This window comes from Euprymna scolopes, chromosome 16 (assembly GCF_053919585.1).
Source record: "Euprymna scolopes isolate OS-2025 chromosome 16, ASM5391958v1, whole genome shotgun sequence".
In the NCBI taxonomy this organism is placed as follows: Eukaryota; Metazoa; Mollusca; class Cephalopoda; order Sepiida; family Sepiolidae; genus Euprymna; species Euprymna scolopes.
In genome coordinates this window covers 53,276,199-53,294,756 of record NC_136497.1, presented here as the reverse complement: position 1 = coordinate 53,294,756, position 18,558 = coordinate 53,276,199, and the positions used below count along the sequence as shown (strand labels likewise).

Here is an 18,558-nt window from a genome sequence, read left to right as displayed (position 1 = left end):
GAATAATTAGTTTTTAAAAAAATTTTGTTGTTGTTATTATGTAATGTTAATTTCTTTAATTTTATAAAACATGTATCAAAAAAAAAAAAAAAATAGGAAAAAAGTCCTTTAGACTTCCATGAGATTCGAACACGGGAATTAATGCTGTAAAAGCTACTGCATTTGTAATGTGTACTCTACTTACCCCTTTTCTGTTAACCAATCACGTTTCTGTTTGCATACGAACAAACTCATAAATACTTTTAATAGAACAATCTTACAAAAAAATCATCTGTTTCAAAATTTTAATAATATCTAAACTGTATAACAAAATAACAAAATAATGAACAATATATCAATATATATTAAAAATATGTTATTCAGCCTAATGTCCTGTACTTGCCGAACTTTTCTGAAAACAAATCACAAATGATTGCATCACATTTTCCAAAGTTATTCTTAAAGTTATTCTCAAAGTTTTTTTTATATATAAATAATTGAATAATAAATAAATTGATCACCTATTCGTGGTTTTCTTCTGAAAACTTCCTTTCTTAAGAACTGCGACAAGAAAATAAGGATAATGCCATAAGAATACTAATTCTAACACCTTCTTGTGTTGTATACATTTAGATTCTAATCATTGAATGTTTGAGTTAAAGAAAAAGAAGAATGATTTTCAGATCGCCAAGTTCGCCGCGTCGAAACACACATAACAAAAATCTGTTCCATTTTCGACGTTATCGCAAACAAGCTTTCTCCAACTGATACCAGATTGCAAAGTACACCGTACCGACGTCGAGCCGACAAAAAAGAATCGTTTCAACTGAAGAAATGCTGGCTTTTTATATTGTCAAACCCGACTGTATCTCAATTTGCATGACATGTTTTTGTCTCGTGTCGGTGAGGTTTCAAGTTTAAGATTTTTTCTCTTTCTTTTCTTAAGCGAATGACACCCGCGCTAATCATGCACACTACAATTTTCACTACAAAGATGTCGGTAAAGCTAAAACAAGATGATAAAGTACAAGATGGTGCAATAAAAATTAAGCATTAAAAGTTTTATTTTTATTCCTTTTTTTTGGGGGGGGTAGCATAAAAATGTTATTAGAAATAGTGTTTTGAGGTTATTCAAATTTTCAAATAGATTGACATTTTGAAGACTATATGTTGATTGTCGATGGCCTGGGAGAAAGATGTTAGCCTACAAACTCATGGGAGGCTTTGTGATTGGGTTTCAGTTTCCCTACCAGCAATAATTATCAATTCCTACACGGATGATTGTATAAGCATGAAACACTAGTGTTTGTAGGTATAAAAATAATTGTTAATATTGATTTTAAAATATTATATAAATACTCTCTTATATAATACATATACAGTATCGGCCATAATATAAGGAACGGAAAAAAATTTACAATTATTCATGTATGTTTAAAAAATTAGTGCATGGATTTTTCTGAAATACTCAGAATAAACAAATAGGACCAATGTGTATAAACTACTACCAAAAAAAAAAAAAAAAAAAATTACGATTCAATATTGAGAAATATTTTAGTTTAAAATTATATCTGTGGATTTATCCTGGCCAAAAAGTTAAGGAACGAAATAGAAAATTTATTTTTAAGAGACAAAACTTTAAATAAAAATAGCTAGTTTTTAATATTGGAACTGCTGATAAGCACAACAAAGGAAAATGGCGTCACCGACTCGCAAAACTCTGTCTCTCCAAGAAAAAAAATTAATTTTAGACAATTACAAAGAAAAGAAATCAATTTCAACAATTTCTAATATCGTTCGAAGATCAAAAAGTGTTGTTCATCGTGTGATAGCTCGATATAAGAATAAAAATACATTAGAAGTATCCCTTAAAACCGGCAGACCCCCTAAAACGTCTCAAAGAGAAGATAGGATTATGGTAAGGCAGGCTCTTAGTGACCGATTCAAATCCGCAACATCAATTTCTCGTGATTTTAATGAACAGACTGGGAAAAATATATCTAGAAAAACTTTCTCGACGGTTAGCAGCTGCCGGATTGCATGCCAGGGTGCCAGTATCTAAACCCTTGATCTCCAAGAAGAACAAAAATAGCCGTTTGAAGTTTGCCCATGAGCATGTCGTCTGGACTGATGAACAATGGGCTATGGTTCACTTCAGCGATGAATCCAAGTTCAATTTGTTTGGATCTGATAGAAAGAAGCATGTACGGCATAAAGCAGGTGAACGATTATCCTCCAAATGTGTTAAAAAGACACTTAAATTCGGAGGGGGAAGTGTAATGGTGTCGGGTATGATATCCTCGGAAGGAGTTGGCCCTCTAGTTCGAATCTATGGTAGGGTTAATGCGGAGACTTATAAGCAGCTCCTTCAACAACATGTCATTGAGAGCTTACGCCTTTCACCTAATCAGCCAAACATTTTTATGCAAGATAACCCCCCCTTGCCATAAAGCTAAAAAAGTGATAAGTTACCTCGAGGAAGAAGAAATAAGAGTAATGGACTGGCCAGCGCAGAGTCCGGATCTGAATCCGATAGAAAATGATTGGAGAAAGAGCACAGACGAGGAATCCCCAAAATCAAAATCATTTGTGGGATTTATTGAAGGAAGAGTGGGAAAAGATAAATCCTGAATTTTGCAAGAAACTAATCCAGTCTTGTGGTCGAAGATGCAGTATAAAGAATAAAGGGATGTTCACTAAATATTGAATGAATTTATTTTTTAAAATATTTGCATTAAAAAAACAAAGTTTCTATTTCGTTCCTTAACTTTTGGCCAGGATAAATCCACAGATATAATTTAAAACTAAAATATTTCTCAATATTGAATTGTAATTTTTTTTTTTTTTTTTTTTTTTTTTTTGGTAATAGTTTATACACATTGGTTCTATTTGTTTATTCTGAGTATTTCAGATAAATCCATGCTATAATTTTTGAAATATACATGAATAATTGTAATTTTTTTTTCCGTTCCTTATATTATGGCCGATACTGTATATATATATATATATATATATATATATATATATAACGATTGTATTGCTTTGATTTTCTAGATGTTAATTCAATGAAAGACTGATGTTTATAAAATGGTGCTCAATAACAAGTGTATAATTTTCTTTATTTATACAGACATTATTAGCTATATATGTACATATATATTACAGCTATGATTTTTCCCAAAAAAATTCAGCATCATTATGCCTCTAGTCTCAGCTTGTTTCAAATGGTTTTTTAAATCAGTTGAGACTAGCGGCCTGGGACTGGAAGCATAAAAACGATGTTATTGTTGAGTTTGTTTTTTTTTTTGTTTTTTTTTTTGATATTTCAGGCAGTTCTCTGCTCTTTTTCAAAAAATGAAACGAAATGAATAAAATTAGTCAAAATGAAAGACATTGAGAATACTGAAAATTTTATCTTTAGGCAGCATTCATTCTTGTGTGTGTGTGTGTGTGTTTTTGTTTGTTTGTTTGTTTGTTTTAGAGTTAATGACTGTGTTCTCGTTATGTGTTCATAGCTACTTCAGCTTATCGCAAATCATTTAAGTGGTAGTCAGTTTTAATCGGTTAAAGCATTTTTTCTGTAAGATTAATTCTCTGGACTAATTTTATTGACACAGTAGTTCTTTCGTGCCCTCGGTTAAATTAACTTCATCTTGATAACAACACAATAATTATATACAACGTAAAGCGATTATTTTAGTTTGATGAATAAATGATTACATTACAGGCCGAGCTCTGCTCAAACAAATAAGCATAATTGAAACAAATGCCAAAGCTACTCGAACGGAAACTAACAAAAGTTGTGTTAATTGTCAAAAATTATTACAAGAATTATAATTCTTCAACCCAGTTTTCCGGTCATTAAGCGGCAAACATTGGTACACGTAAATGTCTGAATTTTATATTTAACCTTTTCCCGAATTAAAAAAAAACTTTTAAAAAAAAAATATCAAAATGAAACAGTTTATTTAATGTATCCAGCAAGACGAATATTTGTCTTGCGATGGATAAAATTACCCCCTTTCTCCCGAACAGAACAGTTTTTTTATTTTTTTTGTTGATTCAATTTTCACCCCAAACAAGGCACAGTGCCACTTTGAAGCAGGGGGCTACTATCAGGGACTTAATTAGCGGGGTCATTATGAAGGGAGATGAGTAGAAAGATGTTTGTTAACATTACACTTGAACTTTTGCATATCATTGCAGTTTGGAAAGCAGAATCCCGGAAGGGAGTTCAAAAGTCTAGCAGTTCTGGTGAAGAAACTATTGGAGTAAAAGGCTTTCTTGCACCTAGGAATCTCTACTGTAAAGGGATGAGACTTAGTAGCTTGTCGGGTTTGTCGGGGGTAGTTACGTCGGGGAGGTACAAGTGTTTGCAGTTCGTCAGAGCATTCACCATTAAAGTATTTGTAGAACAGGCAGAGGGATGCAACATCTCGTCGATGGGACAGAAGCTGAAGCCTAGATGACAGTTCAGGACCTATCAGGTTGGCGACTCTCTTTTGAACCCTGTCTAGGAGCGAGAGACAAGCAGCAGATGCACCAGCCCAGATGTGACAACAGTACTCCATACATGGGCGAATGGTGGCCTTATAGAGGTATAGGATACTGTCAGGCGTAAGTAGTTTTCTAGCACAGTAGAGGGAGCCAACCTTCCTTGCAGCAGCCTTGGCTCTCAATGTATCTATTCCAGTTCATATTCCCTGTAAACGTTAGGCCGAGGAGTTTAAAAGAAGTACTTTCGGGCAATGTGTTCTTGGCCATTGCTATTGGTGGTAGAGAAGGTTTCTTGTAGTTGTTGAAGGAAACAAGCTTAGTCTTAGCAGCATTGAATGAGACCAACCATTTTTGTCCCCATTCCACTACAGATTGGAGGTCATCCTCTAGTGTTTCTGCCATTTCCTTGGATATGTGTTCATTTGTTTTCCCCTCATATCTGTTATAGAGAGTGGTGTCATCGGCAAATATACCCATCTCCGAAACAATTTTATCAGGGAGGTCATTTATGAATATCAGGAATAATAGAGGTCCAAGGATAGACCCCTGAGGTACTCCCGCATTTATGTCATATTGTTTAGATGTACGACCATTGAGGACAACTTTGATTTTTCTATTACTTAAGAAGGATTTAATTACATTATGAATTCTTCCAGTTATTCCATATGATCTAATTTTCCTTAGAAGACCATCGTGCCATACCCTGTCAAAAGCCTTAGATATATCAAGGGCCACCGCTCAACCCTCCCCTGTTTTGTCCAATGAACGGTATATACGTTCAGAAACTACAGTTAAGATATCTGCTGTTGAACAGGCTTGCCTGAATCCATATTGTTTGTCAGTCAGGAGTTTAGCAGCTGTTAGGTGCTGGACTAGGGCTTGATTAACTAAGGACTCAAATATTTTGGCGAAAAGCGGGAGGAGACTAATGGGGCGATAATTTAGTGGGTCAGTTCTTTCACCAGAATTCTTGAAGACTGGTACCACAGAGGCGGTTTTCCAGCAGTTCTGTACCACTTTCCCCCTTTATGAAGATTAAAATGCTTCTAAACCTTATGTCTAGAATATTTATTCCGATTTTGATCAAAATCCATTACATGATTTTGATTCTAACTTTGAGAGGTCTAAGAAGAAATTAAAATCCAGGTAATCTTGATTATTTGGTGTCTAATGATTATGGACCAAATTCAATGCAAATCTGATGTATTTAAATTTTCAAATCGGAGAGAAGGGGCCTCATATTATACTCTGTAAAAACTCTTTAAAATACTCCAAAAAAGCTGAAATTTGGAAATTATTAATTGATGTCTAATACATATTGTTAAAATTTCACAAAATTGAGTATAAGTGAATTTTCACAAAGGGTTTTCATCTTGTCTTTGCTTCCTTTGTATAAAACTGGCAGTTTCTAATTTGGAGAAATTTCAATATCATTTCTACTATTATATGAAAGGAACTTTGTGTGTGGGTGAGTTCATTCTTTATGGACTTGAAAACGAGTGGGCCGAATTTTATGAAATTTCATGCAAAGATACCTGGCAGTGTTCTTAGGTTTTGTATCTAAATGTCTTTGATAAGTATCCCTAATCAATAATCGAAATAATTTGATGAAAAAAGGAACAGGCGATTTTGACCAAAGTTAACATAAGGATCCAGCAGAAAATCCCAATTCGATAAAAGTAGCAAAAATAAAATATATTGAACATAAAAGTAAATACAAAAAAGAGTGTTGAGATATGTCAGTTCAACCACTATGAGTGCAACTCGAGCATAACCTGTGCTAATCGGCAAAATACATTACTTTATGATAAGTGAAAGAGTTCATTATAGGATGGACGCACCACAGCAATAAAGAAAGAGACAAAAGTAAATAGCTATGACAATGACACGCGATACATCTGAGACGCAAAAGTTTTCTTAAGACTACGGAGAATGAGAAATGTGACTGACAAAATATACAAGTAAAATGCTAAATATATTTCTATTGAATAAACAAAAGGTTTTAGCTTCTTACCTTGTTGGCCATTGTTGAGATAGCTCGTTTCATGTTGACTAAGATATGTGTCTGGTCCTGTGCAGTTCTAGAAGTTCCACCCTCCAAGGCTTTACCTTTTCTCTTTGAGAAGGGGATAGTTTATAGCTAATTACCTGCCAGGTGAGCGGGGGGGGGGTTACTGACAGGGCTGCACAGGCAGTTTTGCAAGCAGGAGCGTTCTTCCTGTAAGGTGCTGGATTTTCAAATCCCACTCTGTAACCCTTGTGTCGCATCATCCGCCATGATGGGGGGGGAGGAGATAAATACCTTGTTACCTTTAAGGACTAAAGAATAACTGCTAATGCAATTAATTAACCAACCAGGATAGACCAATGACAAACAAAGAGACTTGTACTCTCCAGTGGTCAAATTTTAAAAAGAAATAGTATCTCTTTTATATCACTTTGCCTAAGAGGACCATATGAATTCACCTAAAAGGTGAATCACTACCAGAGTGTAGGGGCACTACTACATTTTAATTTTTGTTGCATAGAGCATGATTAATTATCTATTCTATTTCTATGTGTTTATATTATTATGTTATTATTCTAACTAAAATTATCTTTTTTTTTTCTACCTTTTTGCTTTTATACTTAGGATCTATTTTATGGCCAGGAATTTTACACAGAACTATTAGGCTTTGATATTCTGACATTTTGATTCGTTTTGTGACAACAAAACAAATACTACCGCCCTCCTCACACACACGCATACACACAAATATTCACTTGTGTATATGTGTTTAGTTTAATTTATTTGTGAGAAATCGCCACAAATTAGCTTTGATGTCGAAGATACTTTACATAACATCTTATTACAATATATAATAATTCATTTAAAAACAAAAAATGGTACAAACCATCTTTTTTTTTTTTATCTGACCTGTATTAATAATAAATTTTTTCTCTATTGATAGGAAGAGCCGAAGAAGGCAGACCCAACAAAGCCCTCACCCAGGCAAAGTACACTATCGTTGTTTGATGACGATGAAGAGGATGAAAATGCAGATGCCCTTTTTAGTCCATTATCCAAACCTGCTGCCGGTGTGACCCCTACAGCACCAAAACCAGAAGTAAGTATCGATTCTGCAATATTTTCAAGATAAAAAAAAAATTACATAGAAAAATTTTACCAGAAAAAAGGAAAGTTGGTAACTAGAAAATTGAAAAGATTATTGTCCAGAATTCCTCCTATATTAAAAACAAAAATAAAGAAAAATCTCTATGGTGTACGTACCTGTGATGAAACAAAAATATCATATTCTAAAAATCAGATAAATTGATCAAGTAGTTTTATTTTTAAATAAGAAAATCAAATCTTATGAATGACTGAGGGACAATTGTTTTTCCCACCATTTTGAAAACATTCTCATAAAGCAAAGGGAGATAGCTCCACAATAATTCAAACTTGTGAGATTTTTATTGTAATGCCTACGAATTTCCATTAATCGCTTAAAAATGTTTCTTTTTTTATACAAATAAAACTACTTGATCAATTTATATAATTTTTGGAATATGTTTTTGTTTCATCATGGATGCATACATCACACAGATTTTTCTTTATTTTTGTTTTTTAATGTGAGAGAATTCAAGATAAGAACCATTGAAAATTTTAGATTTTACTTAACAATCAATGATGCATTAGGTTTCTTGAATATTGTTTGTATTATCTATTTTTATCATTTTACTACCTACCTTTGCCTGCTTTCTATCACTTCACAAAGTTCGTCTGGTGCTACCAGATCAGGCCGTCTGAAGATATTGACTTCCTGAGACGAAATACACCTAACATTGATGCATTTTGTTTTTCTATTTCCTTTTACAAAACTTAGTTATGTTCTGCAAAACCAAAAACCAAAACAACAACCCACCTTTTCCCTCCTTTTCCTTCTTCCCATTTCCCTTTTCTCTTTCTATCCCCTCGCCACTTTCTGACTGGTTTCCTAACTTAAAATGTACCAAACATTAATACTGTAACTCTTTTCCCTCTCCGATTGCAAAACTCATTCATGTTCTGCATGCAGGGAACAAAAACGATAAAATCCACTATAAAACAACCAAACCGAACACTACAAATTAACGATTGAAAATACAAAAAACTTGAAGAATAAAAACCTTCTACAAAATAACTGGATGCAACATGAATACTATTTTTAAAATAACTGGATTCAGCATTAAATAATCTGAAAACAGGATAAGCAGACGTGTTGACATAGAAGGAGAAAAAGTGCATGTTTGATTAATTAGATGGTGAATGAAGAGACTTGTAATGCTGTAAAACAACCAAATCAAACCAAGCAAAGTTTGTTTTTTGAAATAAGCATTTTTAAATAATAAACATTTCATTCATAAGTTTCTTGCAAACAGGAGACAAAATCTTCTGCATTTATTCATATAAATAAATATTAGCATTTTGGCAACTTTGTTACACATTTATTTATCTTTTAAATAAGACTGTAAAGAAATAAAAAGAAAGAAGAAATCAATTTGCCTGAAAGATGATGCATTCACATGTGTGCATGTTTTAATGGATGGCAACTTGTTGAAAATCAAATTAGTACTCATAAAGAAAAGACCGGAGTAAAATATTTGTCATATTGAAATCAAGAAAATTATTGAATTTAAAAGCAATAAAATGAAAAAAAAAAAAAAGGTGATAAGAGTGAAGCCACTTCCATCTCCTTCCCTCTTTAGAGACTTGTATGCCTCATCGATATATCTTTCTTTCTCGTTAGCTAAACTATATTTATTTACATTTAAATTACTTTCCTTGAAAATGTAACAGTGCTGGCGACGCGTCTATAGCAGCAACGGCATGACATGTATGCAAATGATCAAGCCATGGCATGAGGTGACATTACAGCGGAGGGAGAGAAGGAAAAAAAAAGGCAGGGAGTAAAAAAAGGAACCACATGGGAAGCGACAGTAGGGCGAAGCACATACCATCAAGAAAGATTTTTTAAAATCCGTGTAGCAGGACTGGAGGATGAAGACTGGCCAGCATGAGAAATTTGAAACCCGCAAGGCGACAGGATAAGCAGACGTGTTGACATAGAAGGAGGAAAAGAGCTTGTTTGATATGGCAGAGTTTTGTTAATTATATAGCGAATGACGAGACTTGTAAAACCAAGATGTAGGCATGGTTTGGAAAGTACCATTAATAAATGTCTTTTGTTAAAACTAAAAAAAAAGCTGACTCAAATTTCTTTCCATTTTAGTTTCTTTGCGAGATTTTTGTGCACAGTGTCAGGTCTTTGTAACCATGTAACATACAACGTTACAAAAATTAACGACCATAATATTTTAAGAAAGGTTATGTAATTTATCTCCAGCCCCGTAGACTAAACAAGTCTTTTGTTTACATCTTTGGCCTTTTGGCTAGGAGCAAAGTGTAGTATTTATTTTGATGCTATACTTAGTCTATTCTATCCTCAGTCACCGAAAAAGAAGTCCTTCTAGACCAAGGCAATTATTATTTTTGTTTCAATCTAGCATACCCTTTTTATTCCTCACATTAAAATCGACCTTGTGTCTAACTTTGCCCTCATGGGGAGGTAAATAAATAGGAACAACAACAAAGACCAGTATAATACATAAGCATGTCTATTTTTAATAAAGTTACAGATAAAACAAAGAACAAAGTCGGTGTTTGAGGATGAAGATGTCTTGTTTGGAACACCTGAAGAGAATCCATCCGTTGATTTGTTTAGTTCCGAAGGGCCATTGGCATCCAAGAAGGTAAGAAGACTCTAATATAAATACTCTATACAAATTCTTTTTCTTATTATTTTATTTTTCGTTTTATAATAATTCAAGGTTTTGACTTGATTGCTTATTAGCTATGTAAACAAGTTTTTACACTTTTTTTTTTTAACTTAAAAAATTTTCTTTTAAGAAAAAGTCTCCTGTACCAGTACCGACAACATCCAAATCAGCTGACACTGCGACAGACTTGTTTGGAGATAGTGCAACCAAGACATCTGAACCAATGGTAATTTCTCACTCTTACACTTTCGTATTCATATAAATGTACAGTGTAAACCTTGACAGTACACATGCACATGAAGATCTTATATATGAGATGAAAAAAAATTGGAATCTTAGGAAGATCACTATCATTCTAGTAATCATAGGAGCAATCGGACTAATGAAAAAGAATTTTAAAAACTACCTGGCAAATATACTCGGTGAACCAAGTGCAAGAGAGATTCAAACACGTGCACTTAAAGGTTAGAATCTTAAAAACATCTCTAAGTTAGAATGTATAAGGTGAATATCTAGTATCCAGTAGGCTGCTCCGTCTCCAGCTAGGACAAAATAATAAGAAAATTAAAAAAATAAATAAATAAAATAAGACCAAGAAACGATAAGACAAATATACTATAACGCAATTCACTGGTCAATTGCAGAGGGGAAAAATTAATTATTTTATTAACTCACCATTTATGGGGTAAAGGAGAATTTGAATGGAACATTGCTGCGACCCACAAGAAAGGCTTCATGCAGACCAGAAAATCATGAGGCACGTTTTTTATGAGCCCTATGCAGAATTCCAACTAGCTTAACAACAACAACAACAACAAAAGCAAAAATAACATCTGATCCTAGCAACAAAAACAAACAAACCAATAAACTGCTGATGATGTTTTGATTTTAAAATCTTTTGTCATTTCACACACTACATCTTCAGTATGGCTAAACATGGATGTGTGCTGTCAAACCGACTCAAAATTAGAACGATCTCTCACTAATCAAGCATTGTAACAGTTGAGCCATCAGCCACACTATCGCAAATTGCTTAAAGTGCTCTACCGATGAAGTTAGGGTGTCACACACAGGCTGACTCTTTCGCTGTATCATTGCAGATTAGTTTCGCTAAACAAAAAATTATATCAAGTGATTTGGTACTACTAGATAGGGCAGTCTGAAGATATTGGCTTCCTGACTTAAATGCACCAAACATTGATTTCATTGTTTGTTTTTCTTTCCCTTTCCAAAACTCAATCAGCCAAAAACAAAACCAACTTTTCTCTACAAAACAATCGAAATAAATACCATGAATAAATATTTGACGATGTAAAATACTTAGAGCATAAAATTTTTCTTCCAAAATTATCATATTCAGCATTAAATAGTCCAAAAAAGGGTTGATATGCCGTAAAACAAAGCAACCAGACTAAACACCATTAATAAATATTTGCAAATATAAATAACTTGAAGCATAAAAACTTTCTTCCAAAATGATCAGATTTGTCATTAAATAATTAAAAAATGGTTGACATGTCATAAAACAAAACAACCAAATCAAACATCTACATGGGTTTTACTAAATATGTATGTAAATATTTTTTAAAATTCAATTTAACATTATATATAAATTCTTAATGCTACAATATTTTAAATTATAAATTTATTATATTTTTTACTAGAATATCTTATCCTTTTCTTTTCCAGTTTTAACAACTAGTCCTTTTACTTTTCTAAGCTTAATCTTAACCATAATACTTTTCATTCTCGCATTTTTCTATGTAATCCATGATTTTTCCAGGCTTTGCTTTGAAATAATATTTTCTTTTTTATGTTCAATATCATACATATTGTCAACAATCCATAAGAAAATTATTACCAACTTCATAAATTGACTAAATAAAAAAAAATCAAATAAAAGACGTAATTAATTAAATATTCTCATGAACTTGCACCTGCATATTTTTCACTTTTTCAAGTCCCAGAAATCAACTCTGGGCTTACACTTGATCTCTTATCAGAAACAGAAAGAAGGGACAAAAAAGAGAGAAACTGAATTAACAGGTGATGTCATAAGCAAAAGATTATCAGCCCTAACACAGCAAAGAGCATCAATTTTGTTAACTCTCTCTATATAATCCAAATAAAATGACATGTGAGTGATATTCCCACTATGATTTATGAAGATGTAGGCAATGAAAAAGTTGCAATGGTAACCAACAGCCAATCAGAAGAAGCTGTCTCTCACATTCCTTAGTAATTCTGAGGACTTTTGAACACCAGTAATTTTATTATAATTTTTGTTTTAATGAACAAAAATTGAAAATTTTTATTTCAAAATATAGCTGAGAAGTGACCTATGAACTGTAAAAATTGTTTGAAATTTGGTTGCAAAATGAGTGAGCAGTGAAACTTAAAAGCAGTTCTTAATGAGTAAAACTAACACTTAACCATATGTTCAAACACGGTAGTTTTGAATAAGAGATCAAGTATAAGCCCAGATTTGATTTGTGGGACTTGAAAAAGGGAAAAATATGCAGGTGCAAGTTCATGAGAAGGTTTTAACGATGCGGAATATAATGTGCTGTAAGAAAGGAAAACTGAATATTGAATAACGAGGCAAATTTTTAAGTTTTTTTTTTTTTTTAATTCAATATTATTTACATTATATGTCTGATTAGACAAAATTCTAAAGGCAAAAGAGGATTATACAAAGCTATATATGGAACACCATAAAATCAATACAAAGGCATGCATGAATTTTGATATTATATTTTTAGAAAAAGGTTAATGTAGTTTGCTTGAAGCATTGTTTAGTGTGTAAATAAAAATAATTTATAAATGAAGAGGTGCAACTCTTTTTCTTCTCAAACATGGCATATTGCTATTGGGAATGTAATGAATCGTGTCTAAAAGGGTACCATAGGGAGTTGAGCAGCAAGATGTCTGTTCACATTACATTTAAACTTCTGCAGGTTAGTACAGTCAGGAAAGCCAGAAACACGGAGGGAATTTCAATGTCTGAGAAAAAAAACTAGAGTTATGCAAATTACACCTTTTTATTAATACAATGTGTGTGTTTTCTTTTTATTTACTTTTATTATATCATATGATCATGTTATATTCTTACTTACATTAGTATGGTCTGATGGAAGTTTGGTATGATATGATATTTTAGAAATATTCCCTTCATCATAAGTGTGTTCAACTCTAATTCAAATGTGAGAGGTATTCCAGCAGAAATGGAAATAGATTTGAAAATTAATTTTTAAAAAGTTGTATTTTCATTTTAAATTTTATATCATATATATATATATATATATATATATATATATATATATATATATTAAAAATGCATGTATTAATAAAAATGTGGAATCTGCATAAACCATTCCACTGTTATATAAATTTGCTTCAGTTTGTGTCGATCTGTTACACTTGTGCATTGTATTGCCTTCTATAAATTACCTTTAAATCTTTTCATAATTTGTTTTCACTGTCCTTTTGACCCCAAATCATGAATATTTATTTAAAGATTTCGTTTTAATCTGAATCATTCTTCTACTTGTTGTATTATTATTATTTTTTTTATCTTTATAGAAAACCGAGTCTGACCAGGCGACTACTGCCACAAGTAGGACTCTAAATATTGAAGGGGTTACAGAAGATGAATCTGCAGATGCTGATGTCTCTAAGGAGACGGTGAGTTAAACCATTTCTCATTTTGATCCTCAAAAAATAAGAGTATTTTTAATTTTTTATCCAATCACCCATTTCAGTGATGTATGAAAAATTTTTTTTTAAATCTCTCTATTTAAAGTTACATATGTTTATATATACAGAATTAACTTCTAAACTAATTAATCGATCATTATGAAATTTGCAACATAGCTGCTAAGCATATGGGTGGCTAATATCGGCTATATTTAGTTTAATTTACTCTTATACACAAAGGTCAAATATGAGGTAAATACCCGTTGTGAATATTCAAATACTTCTGACAATTTTTGTGAAATTTTAACAATAAATTATTAGACATCAGTTAATAAATATTTTACAAATTTCAGTCTCTTTGAAGTGTTTTGAAAAAATTTTTTTCTTAAATGGTGTCAAACAAAGTATAATATAGGCACAATCTCCCATTTGACAATTCAAATATTTCAGATTTGCATTAAATTTTATCCATAGACATTAGACTGGCTGGGATTCTTATTAGTTGGTAAAAAGACAAGCTATATTCATGTATTATTTTTTAGAAGGATTTTATTAAATAAAGTTTTAAAATAGAGAAACTTGATCACATCTTTGAAAATTTGCGCTAACCTTGCAACCCACATTTATTCAGACTTTGCAGCAATTGTTAACAACATTGGATGTGTACCTTTGTCTCTTCAGGAGGAACCAACACTTCAGGTTAATATTAACAACAAAATGAACAAAAAAATATTAAGTTTTCTTGAATAAGTTGTTTTAACAACAAAAAGTCTCAGAAAAAAAAAAAGAACAAAACGATTTCAGTTATTTAATAAAAATATTGTTTGATTTTCTAAATTTTCAAATGAAAGTTTTAGAAACATAAAAACTAACAAATACTGTTTTAAAACTATAAACTATTTGAGTTTAGAAAAAAATAATGTTAATATCACTGAAGCAGATGATATCTCTCCAATTTTGTATAAATTTGAGGCTATTATTATGTTTTTATATTCAAGTAATTGCAGAGTGACAAAAAAAGTACCATCTATGGAATCATTAGTAAAATTCACAATCCTTTTTGCTACTAAAAAATATTTAGTACAAATAAAATTCAACCTAGCCTGACTTGTCCATCAAGTTTCAGTCATGAATGTCCAACATTCTTTGTTTTATCGCCATTCAATCATATGGGGGACACTTTGGTGATTATTTCATCAGTAGGTGTGATTTTTATTTTTATTATAGAAATCACTCCAGAAAAGCTACTTGATGTAAGAAGCTAAAATAACTACTACTGCAAGGTCAAAAACTATCTAATGTTAGATGAATATATTCCGACCCAGAAATTTTGAATAGATTTGAGATTCACTGGATTTTAACCATCCCTGATTTTATATATGGCGTTATCTCAAAGATGATATATATCAAAATAATCCCCAGATTATTCCTGAACTGAAAAGAACCATTACAGCCAAAATAACAACATTGCCAATTTAGCAAGAGAAGAGTGCATTAGAGTTTTGTTTATTTTCTTCCTATGCCAGGAAGATTAGACAGAAAGTCAGAAAAGTGACATTTGAAAAGGCAGTGCCCTAGAAGAAAAGCACTCCAGCCTGCAAAAAATGACTGGGCAGCCCCATTGGCATTCTCTAGTAGGGGCACCTCAAGTGATTAGCAATAAACTAACCCCTTCTCAAAGTATAAGAAAGTAAAGCCTAGGAAGGTGGACCTCCTAGAACTGCACAGGACCATGTCTCAAACCAACAGAACACACCATTATCAAAAATAACATAGACTCTCTCTTTAATTTTGATAAGAGTTATTGACGATTTTGCATGTCATAATCTAGGTTTGCTTATTAATGAATAGCGAATAATTAAAGATTGAATATATTTACTTGAAAGTAGATAACCTCATGATCATTCCAATAATTATAGGAGCAATCAGACTTATGAAAAGGAATTTCAAAAACTACCTGGTGAACAAAATACAAGAGATTCAAACATTTGCATTTAAAAGAACAGTTTGAATCTTAAAAAGATTTCTCGCTAGGAATATATGAAATAGCGGGTGAATGTCTGGCATCAGGTAGGATGTCCCATCCCCAACTTGAACAAACTGGTAAGAAAATGGGGGGGAAAAAAAAGAAAAAAAGAATGAGTGATAACTGCCAAAAACTGTGACCATGTCTATTTGTTGAAAAGCAGTTGCAGCAATGATTAGTGCTGGCTGCTTCTGCTTTAATAAACAGTGTTAAAGTTAAAAAATTATATGAATATAAAAACAAATGATGATCCAACTGGCTAGTATAATAAAAAACCTGGAATTTGTTTCAGTTTTGTTTTTACATGGAAGTCACCACTTATCAAAGCCCAGAAGCCACTTGAGGATAAGGGTTATTGCGTGTACAGTAATCAATGGGATAGTATCGTAGAATCGTTAGTATTGGAGATTTGATAAAGTGTCTTATTTAAGGGGGCAGTTTATCAGGAATTTGTTTATGTTGGACTTGAAGACATCCAAGTTGTAGTCAGGTGGGAAACAGGCAAACAGAAGAGAGTTCCACAGTCGTGCACTTCTAAGAACGAAGCTTTGCTCACGGAATCTACGTTTTCAAATTGTGATTATTTTGAGGCAAATAATTGATATAATGCATCATTCAGTGAGTCCCATACAGAAGAAAAATTCATCCCAAACATTGCACAGTGCAACTTGGACGTAAGAGGTTACTATTTGGGACCATATCTATAGGGACACTATGTAGGCAGTTCAGCAGCGAAATGGCTGTTCAAATTACACTTCTGCATATCAATACAGTCAGTGAAGCAGGAAACCAGGAAGGAATTCCTAAGTTTAGCAGTCCAATGGAAGAAACTATAGTGTAAAAGGCTTCCGAGCATCTAGAGATCTCTACAGTGAAGGGATTAGAATTTGCTACTTGTAGGGTTATATTTTTATCCATTTTTTTCTATCTGTTTTTTATCGATTTGTTGTATCTACTTTTCAAATTCCTTTATTTTTTTCTCTCACATAGAAGCCAGTTGCAGCCCCTCCAGTTGTTAAGAAGCCCATTGGTGGTGTATCGCTGTTTGGTGGAGTAGATCCTTTTGCTGAGATGATGAAGAAGAAAAAGGCAGCAGAAGCTGACAAAGAAGAAAACGAAAATGGTTAAGATATTAAATAACTGTTGTTGAACATCTTTTTCTTTCATTATGCATCTTAGGAGCGTTATGTGAACCCCACATGTAGACCTCATTTCTAACAGCCTGATTGTTGTCCTCTTCATAGCTTGAATCTGCTTTGCAGATGAATTAATACTTGGATTTTGCTTAGATTGGATATAATGACTGTGCCTTTGAAATTGCCAAGACCTGTGCTAACAATTAAAATGTGATAAACTAGCAGTTCAACCCGGCTTTGCTCGGGCCCTATGTACTATTCATAATTTGCCCTACGTGTGAATACACTTTATATAAGATTTCAAATATTTAAACCAAAAATTGTCTTAGTAATTTTGTAGAGACTCCAAAGGTCAATTTTTTTTAACTTTGATCCCAATTTTGACCCCTTAACATCGGTTATTTTGATCTTAAATCAAAATACAAAGTTTTACTCATGTCCAAGTTACCTACATCTAAAATTTAAAGTTTTTAGACACAAAATTGGCGGAGGAATTTGGTAGAATCTGCAAAGATCAACTCTTTCAACTTTGACCTTTTGGCAGTCAAATTTTTGCCAAAAAACTGATTAAAATGCTTGCCGCATGTCTGAATACCCGTTATGTATAAATTTCAAATATATAGACCCAAAATTGGCTAAGTAGTTTGCTAGAAACTGCAATGGTTAAATCTTTTGAACTTTGATCCCTTGGTAGCTCAAATTTTCGATCCAAACTGATTAAAAAGCTTGCCCTATCTCTGAAATACTCTTTATGTAAAATTTCAAATGTTTAGACCAGAAATTTGCTGAGTAATTTGGTAGAGACCGCAGAGGTCAAATTTTTTTTAAACTTTGACCCCAATTTTGACCCCTTAACATTTATTTTTTGTGGCTCAAATCAAATTAAAAAGTTTGATCCATGTCCAAGTAACCTACATTTAAAATTTCAAGTGTTTTGACCCAAAATTAGCAGAAGAGTTTGGTAGAGTTTTCAAAGGTCAAATCGTTGAACTTTGACTCCTTGACAAGCCAAATTTCTGGCCGAAAACTGATTAAAAAGATTTTCCCAAATCTCAATACTCCTTATGTCAAATCTCAATATTCCTTATGTCAAATCTCAAGTCAAGTCTCTAGACTGAAAATTGACAGAATTATTTGGTAGGAAAATGTACGCACACACACACACACACACACACACACACACACACACACACACACACACACACATATACTTTTTCATTTTTATAAATATATAGATGTTCAGAATGGATAAAAACATGAATTTTGAATGAAAAAATAGTTGACAAACAGAACACGCACACACACACACATATATATATAGTCATCCACATACAGTACTGTTTCGCTGTATCACAGCTCATTAGTGCGGCTAGACAGGCAACTACCTCAAGCCAGGATCAAAACCTACGACAGTCAAGGCTTTGA

General features: G+C 32.6%; 1 protein-coding gene across 2 annotated transcripts in view; it reads left to right on the top strand.

The window, feature by feature from the left end:
* Positions 1–18,558, top strand: part of LOC145295963 (uncharacterized) — a 372,355-nt gene that overhangs the window by 323,114 nt on the left and 30,683 nt on the right. For both annotated transcript variants that reach the window (XM_080141871.1, XM_080141870.1), the window contains exons 21-25: positions 7,428–7,583; positions 10,129–10,248; positions 10,406–10,501; positions 13,858–13,959; positions 16,988–17,120. In XM_080141871.1, the coding sequence (XP_079997997.1) occupies positions 7,428–7,583; positions 10,129–10,248; positions 10,406–10,501; positions 13,858–13,959; positions 16,988–17,120 (607 nt within the window). The remainder of the gene's footprint in view (positions 1–7,427; positions 7,584–10,128; positions 10,249–10,405; positions 10,502–13,857; positions 13,960–16,987; positions 17,121–18,558) is intronic.